At 45.2% G+C, this 22881-nt stretch overlaps 1 protein-coding gene across 1 annotated transcript in view; it reads left to right on the top strand.

Moving 5' to 3' along the window:
- The window catches only part of LOC307238299 (contactin-associated protein-like 4), a gene marked incomplete at both ends in the record, with an annotated part of 237140 nt that overhangs the window by 92750 nt on the left and 121509 nt on the right, over positions 1–22881 (top strand). The window contains 5 exons of the mRNA XM_080011231.1: positions 1877–2046; positions 2568–2714; positions 2873–3128; positions 3794–3943; positions 4425–4596. Coding sequence (XP_079867357.1) covers positions 1877–2046; positions 2568–2714; positions 2873–3128; positions 3794–3943; positions 4425–4596 — 895 coding nt within the window. The remainder of the gene's footprint in view (positions 1–1876; positions 2047–2567; positions 2715–2872; positions 3129–3793; positions 3944–4424; positions 4597–22881) is intronic.

Here is a 22881-nt window from a genome sequence, read left to right on the forward strand (position 1 = left end):
TTTTCACATTGGAAAATAATTGAGACAAGAGGTTTGTTTATGTCTTACTATACCTCAAAAAAGAGTTATGTCTCATGAAGCCCTGAAAGGAATAGAGATGCTTTCCTTCTGACAGAGTCATCCTGAGGAAATTTAGTTGGGTCACCCCTACTTACGGATGGAGTCATCCAGGGGAAATTTAAGCCATTTGGTTTGAAGACTGAACAGAGGTTGGGCAGTTTTTCGCAAGGAGCCACGTGGAACTCAATGTGCTCACACTCACTCTTCTGTTCCCCCTGGTGCGGTCTCATTTATTTTCTCTCCTTTACTCCCTTACCTTTGCTTCTCAATCTGTGTTTTCCTGCATTGCCTTTCATCCCAATTCGTTTTTTGCCATTTGTCACACCTCTCGGTTTTCCAAGTCGATGCCTCCTTTGTTATTTATAGTCTAACTTAAATCAAGCTCAGCTATCTTTTTCTTTTATGGAGAACTCTTCATTGTATCATTTCCCTTTCTCCATCTCCTTCCATTTCTTCTATCATCTTTTCCCTTTCCATTCTATGCTTTATTTATGTCAGCGTTTTGAAAAACCATGTGGCGGTTATCTGCCTTTTTCAGAGGTCATTATCATGTTCATCATGATTATGCATGTTTGAGCTTTCCACCTCTCATTTTCTCCTTTCTCTCTTTCTCATTCTTTCTCTCTCTCGCTCTAGTTCTTCTTGGTCCTTGAAGGGCTTTACAGTTCACAGACTGTGTAATTCTGTGTAAAAAAAAAGACTAGTTCCCATGGGATTTCAGACCATGTCACAAACTATTTAAACAAAGGAACTGACTCAGGGGGAGGGGGTTGCACAGGAAAATATATGTGTTTTGTTATGTCGCACTGTGTGTATATATATATATATATATACATATATATATATATATATATACATATATATATATATATATATATATATATATATATATATATATATATATATATATATATATATATATTACACTGGGAGTTTATTGAATGTGGCTGTGTTGTGTGTTTTTTAATTTGCTTGTTTGTGTATATTAAATTGTGTGGCACCGCTAGTTAGGGGCTGGTTTTGATATCAGGCACTTTGTAGGGTTCTGCTGGCAGTCTTTATGAATTATAAATTGTCAGACCAAGACTACAACTGGAACCCTGACGTAATCACCAGCGGCCGCTACAACTTCCTGTTTATCTGTTGACAAAATGTATCCTTTTGTTGACTTTTTCTCTCTTATTCTGTGCAAACTCAGCAATTAAACAACTCATGAAATAACCTCATAATGTATAAGATGTAAATGACTATTCAGTCAAATTATTTTCTTTTTCTCTCCTCATCCCCCTCCTATCTTTTTCACCAAGTGTGCTAAAATCCCATACATTTATCAACTTCCCTCTCCGTCTCTAGTGCTGCTCTCTTTCTTAAATTCTGCGGGGGGGGGTTTTCGTAGTTGGTGTGACAGACAGTCAGCGAGGGAGAAGTTCTGTTGAACAATGAACAAGAGTCAGAAGAGTCTGTTCGACTATGAGTTGTGAACGGAATTCTCTCAAGAATTTTTTAATTAAAATTCAAAATAAAGTGTAAATCGGTCACATTAAATATGGATTGTTCCAAACGCCTTTGCCTTTATTTTTGCTGTGGAGTTTAATTTAGTGCTCAGTAACGGAACTCCCAACTCCTGAGTCATCTAAAACCATTTAAAACTATTCCCTCACTACGAATGTATTGTTTGCGAGCATCACCAGCGACGACCACTACAATTCCTACTGCTAATGCCACTTGTGCTTCTATCACCCCTACTACTACTACTATAGCTACCCTATAGCACTACCCTATAGCACTAACAGTGTACTCTCCTGCTACATTGTAGGCTCCGTTTCGTCCTCGCAGCATCTTGGGACCTTGGGCAGCCTGCTGGATGACCAGCACTGGCACCATGTAGCAGTGGAGAAGCTCAACACTCATCTTAACTTCACTGTGGATAAAAACACTCTGCAGCTCCGCCTTCCAGCACAGCATGGCCACTGGAGCTTTGAGCAGGTGGGCGGGAACACACTCCCCTCTGTAGGGAGACACAGGCACACACACACACACACTGGTTACAGGCATTCAGCTGAATATGGAAGCAATACACACAGACGTCAGCATACACAGACATTACGTATTGGCCTAAACATTAATATAGAAATGTATACACCACAAACACACACACCTTCAGAAAATGCACACTGTCTACAAGTCATACTCTTAGAGACGTATACATACTTATACATATGTACTGTATACACACAATATACGTAGCTATACTCAGATAAACACACACCTGTTGAGGAACATATGCATTCAAATACCAATACATGAGCATCTGGGTGTATCTCTGTGTTTGTACGTTTGTGTGTTTGTGTGTGTGTGTGTGTGTGTTTGTGTGTGTGTGTGTGTGTGTGTGTGTGTGTGTGTGTGTGTGTGTGTGTGTGTGTGTGTGTGTGTGTGTGTGTGTGTGTGTGTGTGTGTGTGTGTGTGTGTGTGTGTGTGTGTGTACTTGTGTTATTTCCTGCTTCCAGCTGAGTGTGGGAACAGCCCTGATCAACAGCTCTCAGAGGTCGGCCATTTCAAACAGAAACTTCCAGGGCTGCCTTGAAAACCTGTTCTTCAAAGACCTCAACCTGATAGAACTGATTAAACAGAGCAGCCGTCAAGTCGCTGTAATGGTAGGTCACTATCACAGTGTATAGTCTAGTAGCAATAGGTCTGTCAACCTAATATGTTGCAGTGATATCAGCGACTTCAGCTCACACAGACTCTCTACAACTCTTTTGTGTTTCTCTCCTTCATTTCATCTCTTTCCTTATTTCTCTCCCTCTTCCAGGGAAATGTCACTTTCTCCTGTGCAGAGCCAGTTTTGGTGGCCTTGACCTTTTTCAGCCCCCAGAGCTTCCTCCAGCTGCCGGGGGTGATGGGGGGCAGAACAGTGGGGCTCCAGTTCAGGACTTGGAACAAGGCAGGGCTGCTGTTGACCTTTGACCTCCCCAAGCAAGGTGGCACAGCCTGGCTGTACCTGAACAAGGCTCAACTTGGCCTCCAGATCGACAAGGATGGTAGGACGCTGCTGAAGCTCAGCGCAGGTCAGTGGCACATCCAAACTCTGACCCCTTATTTCAAAACCAAGTGGATACGGGGTAGTTATTCTTCTAATATCTACCCCCTGGAGGCGTCTACCTGCGGCGCTCTGCACCAGCAAATACTCTCATACTGTCTAGCTTTAACAATGCATAGTATAGAAATTCAATAACCTATGATTGGTAATATTACAATATTAATGTCGCCCAATTGGCAGCCACTGCAGCCTGGTCATCCTGAAAGGGGGATTCCTCCCTCTGTGGCCCCTTCTCAAGGTTTCTTCCTTTTCTTTCCCCAAAGGTTGTTCTGGGAGTTTTTCTGAATGGGGTGCAGACTAGGGTATTTACTCGGGGAGGTTGATTTCTATGGGAAATGTGGGTTTGTGAAGCCCTTTAAGACTGCATTTTTATTAAGGGCAATTTAAATAAACTTGACTTCACTTTAAGGTAAAAAAATCATGGCAAATTAACTTGTTTACAAGTTTGGTGTTCTTAAAGTTCTTTAAGCTAGCTGAATAACCATATCTACACAATTTTAGTCATGTCAATTTATCTGAAAATAAAACAAGTTTGCATTATTTTGCAGTGTGTGTCTCTATCTGTGTATGTGGTTCATTGGATGTCTCTATATATGTGTGTGTGTTTGCATGTATGTGTCTGTGAATGCCCAGGTTCCAGTCTAAATGATGGCCAGTGGCATTCTGTGGAACTGAGCTCTAGCGGTGGGCATCTCACCATCACTGTGGACAAAGAGGAAGGAGCCACCACGCAAGCTAGCAAACCATTTCCTGTCACCACAGGAAGTCGACTCTTCTTCGGTGGTAAACTTAAATCGTCTGTATAAACTGTTAAATACTCCCTGTAAAGTCTAAAATCTCAGTTTAGAACATCTTCACTTCATATTAGGAATCAAATTGAAATACATACATACAAACATAAAACATAAATCTTAATCTTTAACATAACTGTTTATGTCTGTTTTTGTTTTAAATTATGGTACCCTGTTACTAAAAATTCACACTCATTGCTGTATATAATATAATCAGTGTAATCTTACATACCTAGCCTTGCGGCTGCCTGCGCGAGCACCTTGTGTCGATTACGCACATTTTGGTATTTTTTAGTATTTATAGAGCTTATTGTGCGTAATCACCGGGTGTCATGACATTTCACTGCATATATGTATGAACGTATGTATATGTATGTGACAAATAATCTCTTGAACTTGAACTTGAACTTGAACTTAATGACAGTTGGTCGCTCTCCAACTAGCTAACTGCTGTCATGTGCTCTCCTTTCGAGGTTGTCCTTCTGGGGGCAGCAGTCAGGGGTGTAGAAACCCTTTCGACGTCTTTCAGGGGTGCATGCAGCTCCTGACTTTGGACAACCAACCTGTCGAACTGATTATGGTGCAGCAAAGGCTGCTGGGAAACTACAGCCACCTGTTGATCGACATGTGCAGCATCATCGACAGGTAAGTCCCAAAAGAAAAAGCACTTAAATTATTGTGCTATTCACAAACCCTTTACCTCTCATGAAGACAATGTCGGACCACACAACGTTATTTGTTCATGAGAAAGTATATCAAAACATTCTTGAAGGCATCACATGTTGAAACTCTGTCCTGTTCTTCAATCAAATTACTCTTACCAGAAGTGGGACTTGAACGGACAAGGACATGTGTCCATTGCATCTTAATTGCTTAGCCATCCTTGTGACTTGTAAGCTGAAACAGGTCCACTGATTTATTTTTGTCAGAAACCTGGGAAAGCCGGTGTTGAAATGGGAGGGATTCTGAATAAGGCTACTGTCAATGTCATATACAATACGTATACTGTGTCTACATTATACAAAACCTCATCCTCATTGACCTCATTCAAAAAGCATGGCACATATGGGACGTGAATGATACGATAATTAATATTCTGATTGCATCCTGGAGAGCCTAGAATTCTGTCATATCTTCCTGACCATCAGTATGGTAGACAGTATGGATATTATCCTTCGTGCTCCACACAGGTCGAGAATTGATAACAGGAAGTCACATGTGACGTGAGGAGGCATGCCAAAGAGTATTTAAACGTGTACCACCCCACTATCGGTCTCTTTTTCTCTTCTCACTAATGTGTCCTCTGCTGAATCCGTCATTCATAGATCCTGAGGGTAACGTTACCACTCCAGTGAGTATATAACTGGTACAACAGTCTGTGATCACCAGTCGGAGTGTGTGTTTGCCCTCCAGGACTGCTGTGGAGTCTCAGAAGTGCACCTTGTGCGTTGCAGGACAAATGGTGGAAAACAGTCACGATTTATGTCCTAGATGTCTGGGCATTACTCACCTTACAGAGGCTCTTAGTGACTCCTGTCCTAACTGCAGTATCCTGACTTTTCCCATGAGAAAGGAGAGGCTACGTAAAGTGGGAGGTACCTCTTATTTCGATGACCACCTCCTAGACTCTGGGACAGTTGACCAGGAGCGTGCTCACTCTCTCAAATGACCCTCACAAAAGCTGGAGAACACACCCTAACCCTAAAAAGATCAGGGAAAAAAGCCTCTCCAAAGTGGAGATGGAGATTAATTCCCTGAAAGGACAGCTGGCTCAGCTTAAATCCCTCTTTGAGCTTGCACTGAAGCAGAATCAGCCCACGGTGCCCCCTCACAGACAGAGGAGGAAGGAGAGCTAGAAGACGGCGTCATGTCCACACGTGCCTTTGGGAAATGGTTCCGTAGCAATGAGCAGACACCTAGCTCTGCAGATGGCTCCACACAGGTGGGAGATAACTCTACCCTGAATGTGAAGGACGGCTCTAACTCCTCTCCATGTTCTGGAGGACGAGGTCTGCTTACCACTCCCACATGGTTGTTTCATGGATTAACTTATCTCCAGAGCATACGACACAGCAACACACATGGGCAACTCCTTGTCCGTGCTCATGCTAGACATGTGAACGAGCCTCATGGTAACGAGGTCCGCGACATGAATGATGCTGCGACATGATGAGTTGGGTAGGCTGATGTCCACGCTGGTCGCGACACACCACCAGGTCTGGCTTGCCTGAGCTCCTCCGTCCGATGACATAAACAGTCCCAGGCCAGCTCTTCTGTGTGGCTGCCGAACATGCCCTGGAACACAGGAGGCAGGTGAAACAGCATCCTCTTCATTGTGGCAGGGGAGCAGTTTTCGCGGCTCAGGATCGTAGGAGTCCAAGAACCCAGGAGCCCCTCCTGCCTCGTTTTCCCTACCCTGCAGGACAGTCCCAAACGTCCCACCAGGGAAGTGGGGCTGTATGGCAACAAGCCTGGGCAGCTCCACAACGTCAGCCCCAGGCTCAACACTATCAACAAGCCCAACAGGGAAGTGAAAAGGGTCAGCATCACCTAATCTGCTCGAGGAACCTCTCATCCGACTGGATACTTTTTTACTTCTTTTCTTTTCCTTCGCTGCCTCACTCCAAACTGATTGACTGCTCAAGTAAACTAAGATGGTCACAGCTATTTTCAACTTCTCATGAATCTTCAAAAAGAAGGATATATAGTTTGGGCTGATAGTGGTTAAGATCAAATTTTGCAGTACTTTGTGAGGTAAAGTTCCGGCTACCAGTTTTGGGACTCCATTGCTTCTTGAGTGCAGTGCCTTAACCATCCGGCCATCCTGGTTCAATTTGCCGTTTGTTTCAGATGGCCAAAAAGGTCTTTGAGGGTAGAAAGATGAGCCTCGTTGTTGATTTTTGGATCAGATGTCAACTATAAGAACTGGACTTTCCCTTTTTTCCTCATAACATAACTAATATTTAGAATTCCTGAGGAGACTCCTCCACTGGATCTAAACACTAAACCATTCTCATGTAGTTATTAAAAACAACTGTGCTTAATTTCTCAAGAGTCCACATGACAAATAAACAGTTGTACCTGGTAATGGTCCAGATAATTACCGAGGAGTTATTCTATTTTACCTGAATTTAATGATTATGTATTATGAACTTGACATTGGGTTTATGCATTGTTCTTTGAGAGCAATGCGTAAATCACTTGGAATTCCCATTCCCAAAGCAGCACGTGTTTAACCAACTGACGGACAAAACTGTTTTGAATTACAATCTTGACTTACAATCATTAATACCAGGGGGGGGACGTGAACCCATGAGAGCCCTTATCTGTTGAATCTTTAGTCCAACGACTCAAACACTCTGTCATCCTGATGGATTGTGGGTGCTTAGTTGAAAGATCAACAAGGTGACGATAACCAGATAATGATTGCTTTGAGTAATGAACATGAGTGTCAGCACAGAATTAACAACAATGCAAGTATGAAATTGACAAAAGTGAGTCGCTGAAGCAGGCTATACTGCTGCGCTTGAGACTGCCTCTCAGGAATGCATAGTTTCTGCTCATAGCAGTCAAGATCAAATGTTATGGTACTTTGTTAAATAAATTGCCTGCTACCAGGAGTGGGACTTGATCCCACATGAACATTTGTCCATTGACAAAAGGGGGTCTCTGAAGCAGGCTAGACTGCTGCTGCTGAGATTGTCTCTGCAAACACACAAGCCCAATAGATGTCTACCAGGTGTGGGGTTTGAACCGACGAGGACATTGTCCATTGGATCTTACAGTTTTTTTTACAAATGCTTAATGTAAGCATGACTTTGAGAACGGCTCATTTTGTCCAAACACTCCACTCAATTCACACAACCACACATACAAGTAGCAGAACACTTCATGGAACACTTCATTCAAAGCTATACAATAATTAATAAAAAACTGATTTTGCCACCGTATAGCACACGTATGGTTCATATGATTTGATTCTAATTAAACCAGTTACACACTGCTGTGCTCAATCTAAAATATTTTGAATATTTCTAATTTTCTATTTTCATAATCTGGATTTGATTTTTTCAGAGAAATTGTTAGAATAAAATATATGAACATATTGACCAAACACAACACCATTACTGCACACTGATGAAAATATTTATTTCTCTCCAAATTGTAAAATCAGTTAATACATCCATGCATTCCCAAATGTTGCATTTTGCACTAATAATCTGAGTATAACATATTCTAAATATAATATAGTACATAAACACAGCAACAAACATTCGTGGAGACAAAGAAGAAAACCTGAATTCAAAGAAAAACCCTAAGCATCATCTCTTTGCCAAGCTGGATCTGGCCATAGCACTTTGTCCACACCACAGGCTATGGCCTCTCTCACAAGACAGCGAGGGAAGAATATTCTTTAATGGCGAATCCATCCTTGCACAGACCCTGCATCAATTTGTCGCAGGCCTCCTCCATGGCTTGAATGAGAAGTATCCTGACATAGGGCTGGAGATCGTAAACCTTCCACCCCCATGCCGAAATAAACTCCTCAATGGGGTTAAGGAAAGGAAAGTACGGTGGGAAGTATTGGAGTGAAAGTTGTAAACGCTGACGAAACCAGTTTTGGACTAGGGCAGATTGGTGGAAAGATACATTGTCCCAGATGACAATGTACAGTATCTAATCTGCTCTGCATCTATTTGGTCTTCTGCTGTGATAATGTTGTGCAGTCTGTCTAAAAATGTGAGTATGTGGCCCGTGTTGTAAGGACCTAAGTTGCCATGGCGGTAGAGGACCCCCCTGAGAATATGGGGCCCGTTCCTCCTTGACGTTCTCGACTCTCAATCCTATGTAGACTAAGCACAATACATGTAAAATGCTATATGACAGCGTACAAGGCATTGTTATAGAAATGGAATGCAGTAAATGGGTACCAAAAACTACTGATGTAGTGCATATAGTAGGCTACATTGTACTGATTTTACTGGACACAGTAGAGAAAAATTGTTTTTCCCCTGTGCTCTTGTCAAATGTCCAAATCACCTGTTGCCTTTTTATAGTGCTTACGCCTGATTAGTGAGTTTACAATTAAGCACCTAAGTGTCTGTACACCCGTGTTTGATCAATTGGTTCAAAGGTGTAGTATTTTGAAAGGCAGTGCCTTGAAATCGCAAAGAATTGACATCAGGTTAGATTTCTGTGTCTAATGTAGAGAAGAGTTTGTTCACAAAGCGAGTTTGTTGCAGCCGCTAAACCGGCGCAAAAACAGAAAAAATTAGCATCTAATTCACAAAGCACCCGCAAATGGGGAAATGCACCGCTATGTGTGCTGCCACAAAAATAGTGTCCCAGTATGCCGGTGCTATTTGCGCTTATTTAAATTTGGTATTGTGCATGCATTTGGTGCAAAATTGTCCCCTTTCTATGCAAATGAGCCTCATTGCATATAGCATCCAATTCACAAACACCAGCGCTAATAGGAACATGCAGTTAGAGTGACACTATGACCGTCTGCAGAGACCTGGGGATAACTGCGCAAGACCAAAAAAAGAAATGGCAAAAAAAAAGGCTGCGGTGCGCAATCGTCTTCAGAGAGCTGGTTCAACTGAAGCGTATTTATAAGGGGTGTCAAGCCAAGACTTTCCAGTGATCTGTAAATTTTATTTTGACATTATTGCAATTATTATTTTATGGCATCTATGGCATCTAATATGCAGCAGGCCGTGGTTTTCAAAACGCACTCCAATAGCAACTTAGGGTTAGGGTTAGGGTTAGGGTTAGGGTTAGGGTTACCTTCTTGAAACTTTGAATTATTTATTGTACAACTTGTATTGTACAAGGTGTTTGAAACATTGACAAAAATAATTTTATAATTGCTATTCAACTTAAAATATATCGAAAAAATTATGAAAAGTTACAGGGAACAGTGATAAAGTGATCAAAACTGGCATTGAACCACGGATGGCATTGAACCTCAGAACTATGGACAGCTCTGCAGGCTGCAGCCTTTCCCGTGCAGCAGGAACATTGTAGAGCCAAATATATTAAATCCACTGTCATCATTTCTACATTGAAATATTAAGATTGGCTGAGAACTACAATTTCTTGAATAAAGTTATAGATCATGGATTTATATCTTCTTTTTCTTTCGGCTGCTCCCATTAGGGGTCGCCACAGCGGATCATCTGCCTCCAATACCTTCTGTTCTGCTCACCGTCCTCCCTTACACCAACCGCCTGCATGTCCTCCCTCACCACATCCATAAACCTTCTCTTTGGCCTTCCTCTTTTCCTCCCCTATCCAGCTCCCCTACACACGTGTCCAAACCATCTCATACTATTTAAATGTTTTATAGTCACTGCACACAGGGTTTCCCCGTGCATTGGGTGCCAACCCAACCTCACCAGGCAATTTTCATTATTTTCCAACCCCTACATCAGGATTTACAATTTTACATTTTCATGAAACAATTTTAATGAAAATAACTACTGTCCGACAAATATTTAAATTTTTATATTAATTTAAGACTGATCATTTGTTCAACAGGCAAGTGGAGAGCAGTGACGTAAATACGTAATGACTCTCCAATAGAGACCCCCCCTTCCCACTGACACATGGATTATTTACTTTGTCACGTGGATAATTGCGATCAGATGCAAAACAAGGCCAAATTGGACTCAGCAGCAAAACATTTTATGGGCATGTTTGCACTGTCATATCATTATCGCAATGTCTTTTGTGAATAGGACGCTTGAACGGCACAGATAGCACAGATAGCACAGATACGCAATTCATGGCGCTATTAGCGGCCGCAATCCATTTCTTTGTGAATTTGTCCCTGTTTGTGGTGTTTTTCAAAAAGTGTGAGGCTGAGAATGTACTCATAGTTCTGCAGATCTGGCTCAGCCATCATGGTTGAACTTGTCATTTGTTTCAGATGGCTAAAAAGGTATTCTTTGAGGGTAGAGAGAGGATTTTTCAATCCGATCTCAACTAAAGAATCTATACTTTCCCTTTTTTCCTCATACCAGTAGTTTCATTCAGAATTACTCTACCTGTCTACCTGCCAAATACCTGGTACCTGGTACTTGAAATGGCCCAGATGATACCTCTGAGTCATTCTATTTTTGTAACGACTGAGACAGACTTGAACCCAACAGCACGACCACAGACACAATGCAGTACAGGTAGCAGTTCTTTTATGGAGCTCAGACAGATGAAAGAGAAAAGGACAGACAAAGAGGTCAAACCAGGAAATCAGTCCGTAAGGCTAACAATCTGAAAAGTGCAGGTGAAGGGTAAATCCAGAATCCAGAGGTTGGGAACACGGTCAGAACCAGGTAAGTAAGGATACAGAATAAGACACAGGAAAGTTCGGTGGAAGGTACGAGACAATCTGACACCGTTTGAGTGAACAGATCCAGTCGGGCCGGACGACAGGGATAGACAGACATGTAGTCACAATGCTATGATGTCACAGTGCTGATTTGGGAGAGGCTGATTTAAATATTGAAATAATAATATTTATTAATAATAATAAATATTTAAATATTTTAACTTTTTGCCATTCCCCGCAACAGAATTACAGCCGGATGTTATGTAGGCAAGGAGCCAACTTGACTGCGAATGTCTACTGCTGCTTGTAGCGAGGAAGCACATGGAGGATTTGGATGTCTCGGGGTCGCATGATGCGGTTTGTCCAGTGATAATGTTGCAGTTCCAGGTTATTACTTGTATAATAATATAATTACATATGAATTATTTAAAATAAAGAAGTGCTTCTATTGTCAGTGGAAACCGATTGATCAGCCATTGATCACTCAGTTAACAGATCATTGATCACTACCAGGAAACCAATGTCTATAGATGCGCTCTCTCCTGAAGCCGCATAACAATATCCATTTACATTTCCCTAATACAAAATAATCCATTGTCAAAACTGCTTGGAGATGAATATGATGCTTTACAGCTGGCTAATGTCAAGTTAACCAACTACGAATGAGCAGAGAGGGAATTTATTTCATTCATTTATTCAAATTAATGAAAAATGAATCTCATTTTAATTGCAAACTCATTCGAGTTTGCAATTAAAATATTAATAGTAGTTTGCATTTTTATAGCTACATGATTACTAAAATGTTTCTATATACAGTAATAACAGACACAAAATAATTTATTTGAATATATTTTATTGCCGTCTTTGTACATCGCCATAGCAACTTATCGTCACGTTTTGCTGTGGTACCTGCCCCTCGCCCCTCCATGCCGTTCAGAAAGTGCTGTTAAGCTGTGCTGTTGAGAAAGTTTTTCTTCCCTTGTGTACCGTGTTTTACCATGTTATTACTGTGTTTTGTGTGAATACAGCATAACAATGTTAAAACTTGGCTATCCTTTGATAAAATGACCAGAATGTATTAATGTCACATTATTTTGAACCATAACAAATGCAAGATCAAGAGACAAAAAAAATGAACCAGGGAAAAATAGTTCAATTGCTAGGGCTGCAATCTATTATCAAAGGTTGGTCTTTTGTGCATAAGTCAGTTTAAGAAAAATACATTACCATTACTACTGAATTGCTGGCCATTGTGAATTTAGTAGTATTCACATGTTCAGTGTTTATATCAGTACCACAATATTTATACCACAGAAAGAACCAGAAATTAAGGCCAGTTTTAAATTTAAGCAAGTATTGAAGCGAGTTTGCGCCATGAAACAAATTAATTAGATCAAGACAGAGCATTCTTTTTATAAGCCACCGCCTGCGTCCCATATGCTGCATGACCAGCAGGGCAGCAGCTTCCATTTATTTTAACAGACAACAATAACACAGAGAACCCCTGAACCCATAACGTACGTCAGTCAACGTCAGGTTCCTGTCCTAGTCAACAACAACAGTCAACGCAGTCTGGGTCACCCCCCAACACAGACAACACAATCCAACACCAACAGTATATCTCAAATGATTGAAAACATAATAAAACACAATGGAGATATATAACATCTACAGACCCATAATCCTTGGCATCAACATAGCAAAAAGGCCTGGGCCAGAGCCCACTGGATCTCCTCATAGCCCCCAGCTGAGGGGTCAGTCACCCCCGACGACCCCACCCAAAACAAAGTCTGCGAAATGTCCCGGTTGGGCCGATGGACTGGCCGCCGACGTTAGACAGGGGATATGTCTGTGGGCACGGTACGCTGGTCAGGGCATGGGGTGCTGTGCTCGCCCAGAAGGAGGGACAGGGGGTCGATAGGGAGCGAGTCTGTCTTTGTGCAGCCCCACCACGCACCCCTGACCCGGCATGCGAACCCTGTACACCAGCTCAGTGATCTGTCCCAGAATTTCCGCAAGTCCTTGCCAGTTACTGCACAGCTTGGGGGACACCCCTTTTGTGTGGGTAGGGCAGAACACCCACACCCTGTCCCCAGGCACAAAGGCACGCCCCCATGTTGTAGGCTTAGAGTTAGGCTTAGAGGCGTAGAATTCCTGCCTGAACATGAGTGCCGCAGGCGTACACCGGCTTGACTGCTGCACAGCAGTTCGGTAGGACCACAAGACCAGGGGCAGGTGCCGATCCCAGTCCCGCAGGTGTCAGCTGGTGAGGATGGCCAGCTGAGTTGCCAGGGTTCAGTTGAAATGTTCAACCAGCCCATTGCTCTGGCCATGCTGCGGCGTCGTCCTCGGCTTGCTCACCCCAGCTTCCTGCACACCTCACCGAACACCTGGGACTCGAAGTTGCGCCCCTGGTCACTGTGGAACTAAGCAGGAACCCCAAAATGGGTGAACATCTCCTCCACCAGCTTATCTGTTGTTGTAGCCGCGCTCTGACCTGGCAAAGCATTTGCCTCGTGCCACTTAGTGAAATAATCCATGACGACGAGGACATAGCGTTTGCCGGAGTTGGTGACGGGGAAGGGACCACGGATGTCTACCCTAATGCACTTCATCAGGGCCCCCACCAAGTACTGCTGCAAGGGGGCATGGGAACGCTGGGAGGGTCCCTTCTGAGCTGTACAGGGGTCACAGCAGTGCATGTGTAGCTCGACGTCCTGTCGGCACCCCAGCCAGTAGAACCATCCGTGGGGATGGTGAAGAGTCTTAGAGTTCCCGTAGTGCCCGTGGACCGTGCACCGTGGACCAGCTGGAGGACCTGAGGAGGGAGCACATGAGGCACCAGCAGCTGGATCAGGTCGTTCCCCCCGTCCGGGGGCCTGCCATCGACGATACACCGTGGAGCTCAAGGTTACCTCACTGGGAATGGTGGCCCTTCACCTCAGGGCCCAATGCCGACACCCCCCCCCACACTGGTCAGCTTCCTTCCTCCAGCCAGCCCTGCACTTGCACAAACACGGTGTCCGCTCACTGATGTTGCTGCAGCTCCTGGTTTGACGATGGCAGTCACTCCTTGTCGCTGCTGGTCTGGCTGGCCGCCACCATCGGCATAACATGGTCACGCTCCTCCTGACGCCGATAGTAATGGCACTCCATCACCATACAGGGGCGTTGAGAGAGGGTGATGGCATTACCATGCTGACGTCCCAACCGGTTCAGGAGCCAGGTGAGAGAGGCATAGTCGGTGGGTAGGAGGAACCGATTGCTGTGCAGGTTAGTTCCGAAGTGCCGCAACACCTGGACCACTACCAGCAGATCCCGCCGGGTGACGCAATTTTTCCTTTCAGCCCGGTTCAGTACCCAGCTATAGTAGGCCACTGCCTACTCCTCACCCCCTTTTCCTTGAGACACAGCCCCCACCCGTTACTGGCGTCAGTGTCTACAATGAAGGGCTGCTACCCATCAGGATAGGCCAGCAAATGGGCATTGATTAGGGTGCTCTATAGTTGTGTGAAGGCCGCGTTGCAGGTGTCATATCGGCAAGGGGGTCGGCCCTTGTCAGTGAGGTGGTGAAGCGAGCTGGCTATGGCCAAACTGCCTTACGAACTGGTGGTAGTAGGAGAACAGGCCCAGGAAGCTTCGCAGCTCACTGACAGCAGTCAGTGTTGGCCAATCTGCCACAACCACCTTTGCTGGATCAGTGGCAACCCCCTGCGCCCTGACCACATGCCCTAGGAATGTTGTTTCTCTCCGGAGCAGATGGCACTTTTCGGATTAAGCCTCAACGGGTTTAGCCTGACGAACGGCAGCGAAAACCTCCTGCAGGTTGGTCATGGCCCCCTCGAAACTGTTGGTGTGTACCAGCAGGTCGTTTAGGTACACCACACAGAGATCGCAGGAAACGGCTGCCAGCACCCTCTAAATCAACCTCTCGAACGTGGCTTGAGTCCAAATGGCATGACTCTGCCACAGAGTCAACTGCCACAGCCCTTGCCCAATGGTGAACTCCGCCTTTGGCTGCACCTCTGCCACCACCTCCACCTGCCAGTAGCTGCTGCGCAAATCCAGGGAGTTGAACCAGCCGGAACCTGCGATATAATGCAGGGCATTGTCGATGCATGGTTGTGGGTAGGAGTCCTTGGTGGTTACAGCATTCATACGCCTATAGTCCACGCAGAACCTCCAGCTGTCATCCTTCTTTCTCACTAGAATGGCTGGCGCTGCCCAGGGGCTATCTGAAGGCTCGATCACTCCCGCGGCAGCCATCTCCCAGATCTTTTCCTCCGCTCTCGATGCTTGGCCAGGGCCAGACAGCGAGGCCACAGGAGAATGGGTGAAGATGAGCTAGTGTCAATAGCATGCTGGATCAACCCCGTCTGCATCAAGTCCTCATCCTTGGCGAGGTAGAGGTCGAAAAATTGTCGTTGAGAGCTCCTTTAGCTTCCGATGGTGTTGGTGATAGAGTCCCTCACGGCTACATTCACACTGCTCCTTGACTGCCGCGCAGGTCTCAGTAGAGGGAAGGGAAGTAGTTAGTGTAGGGAACACCCCAGCTGTTGTAGAGTGCCCCTTGGTGGCTGGCAGAGACATAGTGGGCTCCTTGGTGGCTGACCTGATGTGGAGGGCCCCTGGCTCAGGCAGCAGGTGGTCTCCCCGAGTCCTCCTCCTTGGGCCTGGGCGAAGCGCTAGGGTCTCCAAGCCGATGAAGAGCATGGCCCGGGACAGGTCAACCTGGGTTCCCAAACAGGTCACCAGGTCCAGACCGATGATGCACTGGATATGGGCTAACCAGAATTCATGCCCCATCTCTTGGTCTCCAATGCAAGTCCGGAATGGTTTTGTGCCCTTCATACCAGCTTTTTCTCCTGTCACAGTCCTCATCTGGAAAGCAATAGAGGGTTCAGGCTGAAGAGACTACCCACCCGGTGGCCTGCAGGATTCCTGGACAGACGAGCGTGATCGGTGTTCAAAAGGGCTTGGAAAACCTGGCCAGGTCTACATAAAGGCCCCTGGTGAGGCCAAGGCGGCCCACCAGGGTGCATCAGCCTTTGAGGGTAGTCGAGTTTGGGAGCGGCATTACCCTCATTGGGCCGCTCACCTGTCATCTTGGGTGCGGGCACTGGGCAGTCACGTGCTATGTGACCAGTCTCATCACAGCGATAGCAGTGGTTGGTGGCCAGCGGTGGTCGTCGCCGGGGCTTGGGGTCTGGATGTAGCACCCAACAGACCGACTCTCAATGGTTGCCCTTGAGGTCTGCTGCTCTGACGCATGGTCGGGACAAAGGTGCCCCTGGTGGGGTGGCTCAGCCGCCGAAGATTGCCTCGGCCCGCTTCGCCTCCTGTAGTGCCTCGTCTTGTGACTGGGGTACAGTGGCATAGGCACTCCGGTGACAGCGCCCGCAGGAAGGCATGCAGGGCGAGGCTCCCTGGTCTGCTGCGCTGAACTGTGGGTTAACCACGTCGAACGTGAAGCTACACATCTGCTGCGAGGGTGCCCAGGCCAGGTTCCTGCCGATAGCAGCTGGCCAGCGGCTCCATGCTTTTGTCCGAAACACAGTTCACTCACCGAGATGCTGCACAGTGCTGAACAACGCCAATGGATCGTTTCCTTTAAAGTGACCTTCCAGCTGAAGATCAATCCTCCATATTCCATGTGATGTGAAGTCACAATGTGAAACCGTTCAACCTTTGAATCATACTACTTTTACACACACACAGAGACAATATTGTGTAGGGGGCGTACACCAACGAAGAAGTAATGCTGACGTCACTTCTGCAAACAAGACGAGTATCCTTCGGTTTCACTTGTCTGTGAAAACTCTCATCTCCATGTTGTTATGGATTACGAGAAGCGGGTGGTGGAAAATCGAAATCATATTGCAGACCTTAATCTGACCAGTGCGATAGATCCAGATCCGTATAAGCAGCGTGTACTGGACTTCATTTTCCGCGATGATAGTCCGTTCTCAGACAGCGATGCTTAATCTGATACTGGCGTTATCCCAGAATTGGAGTACATTTTAAACAGCGGATTTCAAACTGAATGTGATGACGAAACGTAATATTTTCAAGAACCGCAAGAGGAGACCGACGATACGCCCGTTGTTGTTACAACGGAAGAAGTTGATGACGTGATGAAGTCTGTTGAGGTTGGTGATGCAGATTATGAACAAGTAGCGATTGACAAAATTCTCAAGTTTACCTGCAAATTCAGGCAGGGGCAAAAAGAAAATGAAATGGGGCAGCCCCACAGGCTCTCAGAGTGTAGCTGGGGAAGGGTTGGGGTTAGCCCACATAATAACTGTGTATATTCTTACTGTTAAATTATAGCCTTTTAAAAATTAAAAAGATGTTGTGTTTCAATGACGCTGTTCAACATTCCTTCAAAACATAAGAACAATGCAGAGATTGCCCCATTCAGCAAGATGTCAAGACCCCATTCAGCAGGGTGTCAAGTGGCCATGTGACAAGTAACCATGCAGCTTTGTTGGTCCTCCAAGTCATTTGCATTCTGGGAGCTGGCTGAATGAATGCAAGTGTGTGGGGAAACTTTGAGGGGGATTATCTCAGAAACAATGTTTGCCGCACCCTCCTCATTAACAAGTCATAGCTTTGTGAATATATGCTTGATTTGCACAAGTTACACCTTGTTTTAAAGCTCTGATTCTTCACTTTAAAATTATGCAGAAAAAAAGTCAAAAGTCAAAAGCCACCATATGTACCTAAATTGAGTACATTTGAGCTCACTTGGATAGATCAAGTTTAGAGCATTGATGACGCCAAATATCATGGCACATGCATGTGCGGCTGATGACAACTCACTAAGGACTTTGACACCTTAAATAGTAATCCTAATGTTATGTGGTGGTTGGAAAGGATCCTCCTCCCTGATTTCAAACACTGCTACTGTACACCTCACAAGCTTTGTGTGAGCTTCTGAACAACCTGATAAAAAACAAGACATTTATTTGAAAGTTATTCTGATGAAACCTGTGTCTGGTGTACCATTATAAAACAATATCTACACAAACAATTCTCCCAATCATATCTCAACAAAGAAAATGGTCTTAAAGTAAAGCATTGTTACAAGTATTAATAAGAGCTATCCTCCAAAAAGTTATAATATCTGCTGACAATAAATATTAAATAGTAAAATACAGTAGTATATATATTTCAATTAAGAGTCACTCGTTAAAAGATACAATTTCAGAATCTGGCCACAGACACTTTCCACAATGCAATATTTGGATATAATACCATTTTTTTTATGTCCAGGCTTTCACTGATCCATCTGCACTGTTACTGCTGCTCTGAAGTGACAGATATTCCACACTCTAATTAAAATATCTTAATATGTTCCAGCCACATATAGCCACACAGTGTTTTACAAAATATGAAATATAAACCAGCACAGAGACCTGAGTCGTTTCATTACAGATATTCAATTCTAAAAAACTGTGTTGATTAACGACCACAGACAGAGGGGGACAGAGAACTCCACAATAATTACAGGCATAGGAAAAGGTACACGAATGTACATATTAATATACATATTTAAGATATTTTTTATAGCACCTGGGACCATGTACAGTATATGAGCTTTACATTTAAATATTCAATGTTTTATCTTGTTTTAAAGTTTAAGTGATTAAAATGCAAAACTACTTAGCAGATACACCTTGATAGTTTGTCCACGTCTTCCCCAAAGTACACAATAAGACACTCTCTTTGTAGATTCATCTTGATGCTCTAGGTGAAAGAGCAAACACATAATGCAAAATTATGCTGTTCAATTTAACAACTTGACTGAAGATGCAAACACTACATAATGCACAAATGGGCACTTGAAGTTACAGTAATTGTGAATTACAAATGTTCTGAAGGCCTTTTTTTTTTTTAACTGTGCTGTCAGCATCCTGAGCATACAATAAAGAGTATTTGTATGCCATTGCATCTAGGACTGAGTTAGTCTCCAAGTGGAGTTCAACTTCTCAACCTGCAATGCAACACTTTATAAAGTCTTAAATCATCAAGAACTGCTGCAATAACTCTGTCCTGTGGATGACCTGTAGGATGACAAGAGCACAGTATTTGGTTATAGAGAACTACGACCAACTCCCCTCTTCGGAGAACTATTTCTCATGTTTGGGTCTATAAACAACTGATCATTACTCCAAGAGGGTTAGAATCACCATGGGTGAGAAAAAAAACATAGTACCAAACAACATTTACACAAAAACATAAACATTGGATTACAACATGTATTGAAAAACAGTTAATTAGGTCCAGGAAAACTGGAACTGCAACTGGTCACCTGGCCTCTTCCTGTCACAGTTATGGCAGTAAATGAGAGAGGAAAGGAGAGGAATGCATCCAGAAGGGTGCTGGGGTGCACTCCAAGCAGGTGTGTGTGATGGGACCACCTGTATATGTATGTGTGTGCATATGTATGTGTGTGTAAGGTGTCCACCGGTGAGTGTGCATGACTCATCCCAATTAGTTCTGGTGTATAAGGTCGGTATTATGTGTGACGCCTCCAAGCAGCGGAAATGGCTCCGAAGGCCCGGCCGTGTAGACACCCTACGGCTGCAGGAAATCCCTGAGCACCCCGCCCTGCAGCCACAAAAGACCCCTGGCCCTCAGAAAAACTGGAGGGCCGCCGAGCAACCCCCACGCCCTGCCCCGAGGAGAATAACTTAGTCCCAGGGAGCACAAGGAGACCCCGCACCCCAGTGGCGCACACACCCCCAAGTGCAGGCACAAGACGTAGCCGCAGACACAGAACCCGGGCTGCAGGTGGCAGGCACGGACTGCAGGCCCGGATCCAGGCCCTGCGCCGACAGACTGACAGCCTGAACCTAGCCCGGAGGCGAGCCAGCAGGACCACCATGCCCACCCACGGCCCGCATAAGGGCAAGTCAATTCAAGGGCAATTCAGAACACCCGATACCCTTTAGCTGAGTTCAGTAGTTGCCCTTTTTTGTCTTCAGCCGCTGCTTCCACCCGTAGCAACCGTTGTATGAACCAGGTCTAGAGAGGCAAGGATGCTTCTTGATTAGTGCTTCAACAACGTCACTGAAGTCAGCATCTTGGCTTCGTACTTGAATATCTCTCCAGATACCTTTTCCAGAATATCTTACTTTTTTTTTTTTTAATCAGTGTCAACCTTGTCATGTTTGACAGATACACCGCATTTCCCTTTTCTAACTACAATTTAGTGTCATAGGAGAATGTTGGGATCAAAAACTCTTTTGGCCACATCCAAGTTCTTCTACAGTAGCGACAGAACTGGAGGGTGAACAGGAGCTCTGTGTCTCCGGACTGAGTAAACATTAAATCAAAACAGACAGTGAGATTAAATTCTTGGCTGTAATCATCAGTTATTGGGATGACCTTGAAAGCTGCCAAATCCTCAAGTTCCGCATTAGACGTCAAGTTCACTAGTGTATCTCCAAAGTCTCTGTGTTTGTACTGCATTTTTAAATCCGCAATTAACCCACACACTTTCCTGACTTCATCCATAAGCTGCTCCAATGTCTCTTGAATTCCATAAGGCGGAATTAGCTTCCTGCTGTCATCAGGATTAAAAATTACTCACATCTTGGCTGCCCTTTTCACTGCCATCTCAGCTCATCCAAAAGGATCTAATAAAACAAAGAATAAAAAACATAGTATTAGTTGGCCATAACTAACATCTAATTCATATTAACAAATTAATTGATTCACAATTCTACTCTTTCACATTTCTGGTGAAAAAAAAAAACCGTCACACTAAATATTAACTTTAGGAAATTTGCGTAACTCAAACTGCTAAGGCCTCATGTTTTCTTTAACAGTTTCAGTTTTACATAGAAAAAGGACAGCAAATGTCATCTTCTTTCATTAGTGATATGCCTGGATGGATAGAAGGAATGATAATTACCACCAATTACTCTTGGTCAATATGCATACAGGCATGTGAGGAGTAACTTCACATGCAAAAGTATTAATTCCTTAGTGCACATTTTTAATTTTTTTTACTTTTGTGGTATTTAGATAGTGTATTTTTTTTTAACCTGTGCTGTCAGCATGCTGGGCATACAACACAGAGTATTTGTATGCCACTGCATTCAGGACAGAGTTAGTCTGCAAGTGGAGTTCAAATTCTCAGCCTGCAATGCAACTCTTTATTAATTCTTAAATTATCAAGAACTGCTGCAATAACTCTGTCCTGTGGGTGACCTGTAGAATGACAAGGGCACAGTTTTTGGTTATGGAAAGCCACTACTAACCCCCATCTTTGGAGAACTATTTATCATGTTTGGTTCTATAAACAACTGATTACTACTCCAAGAGGGGGAGAAACACCACGGTGAGACAAATAAACATAGAAACCAACAACATTTACACAAAAACATGAACACTGGATGACATGTATTGAAAAACAATGAATTAGGTCCAGGAAAACTGGAACTACCTCTGGTCACTTGGCCTCTTCCAGTCATAATTATGGCAGCAAATGAGAGAGGAAAGAAGAGGAATGCAACCAGGAGGGTGTTGGGGTGCACTTGAAGCAAGTGTGTGTGTGTGTGTGTGTGTGTGTGTGTGTGTGTGTGTGTGTGTGTGTGTGTGTGTGTGTGTGTGTGTGTATGTGTAAGATGTCCACCATTGAGTGTACATGACTTATCCCCATTGGTACTGGTGTAGAAGGTCGGTATTATGTTGCGGCGCAACCAAGCAGTGGAAGAGCCCCCGAAGCCCCCCCAAACTCGACAGCCCCGTGGCCACCCCTCGGCTGCAGGAAATCCCCGGGTACCTTGCCCTGCGGCCACAGAAGACCGCGCGAGAAGCCAGAGGGCCGTGAAACCCCCACGCCCAGCCCCGAGGAGCATGACCCAGTCCCAGGGAGCACGAGGAGACCCCGCACCCCAGGGGCGCACACATACAACCAACGCCCGGGTGCAGCACAAGACACAGCTGCTGGCACAGAACCCGGGCCATGCGGGCAAGGCACGGACTGGATCATGGCCCTACAGCAACAGACTGTCACCCCGCCCAAGCCGCCCACCCCACCGCAGCCGACCAGACGTCCCACCCTACGTGAGTGCCAAGTGCCCATATACGTCGCAGCCCATATACCCCCCCCCCCACCCTCCACACCTGTCCCACATGCACAACAGCAAGCAATCCCCCCAGGGGCCCCGGAAGGCAGCCGCCGGCGCTCTACGCAGCCCCGCCAGGTCGCAGCACATCCCAAGCCACCAGGCGCAAGCCGTCAGGACTTCAGCCAGGCCGGGAGGGGGGGCCCACCCGACCACCCTCTGGCCAACCACGCCCCCACACCGACCCGCCAGCGACCGGCCACCCCGGAAACCCCCCCCCCCCCCCCAGCAACAAGTGCCCCGCGCACCGAGAGCGTCAGAGGGCAGGTACCTCGGCAGCCCAGTGTGATGACAGGAGACCGCCACCCATGAAGGAGGCCACATGGTGAGCCCCGCGCCTAGCACAGCCAGCCAGGTTCAGGACTCAGGATGACCGGACCAGATGGAACGCCTAACCAGGAACACCCCCCCCCCCCCCCCCCCACCCACGACACGCAGAAAGACACACAGGCCCAG

Source organism: Zeus faber (assembly GCF_960531495.2).
Source record: "Zeus faber genome assembly, chromosome: 12".
NCBI classification, from domain to species: domain Eukaryota; kingdom Metazoa; phylum Chordata; class Actinopteri; order Zeiformes; family Zeidae; genus Zeus; species Zeus faber.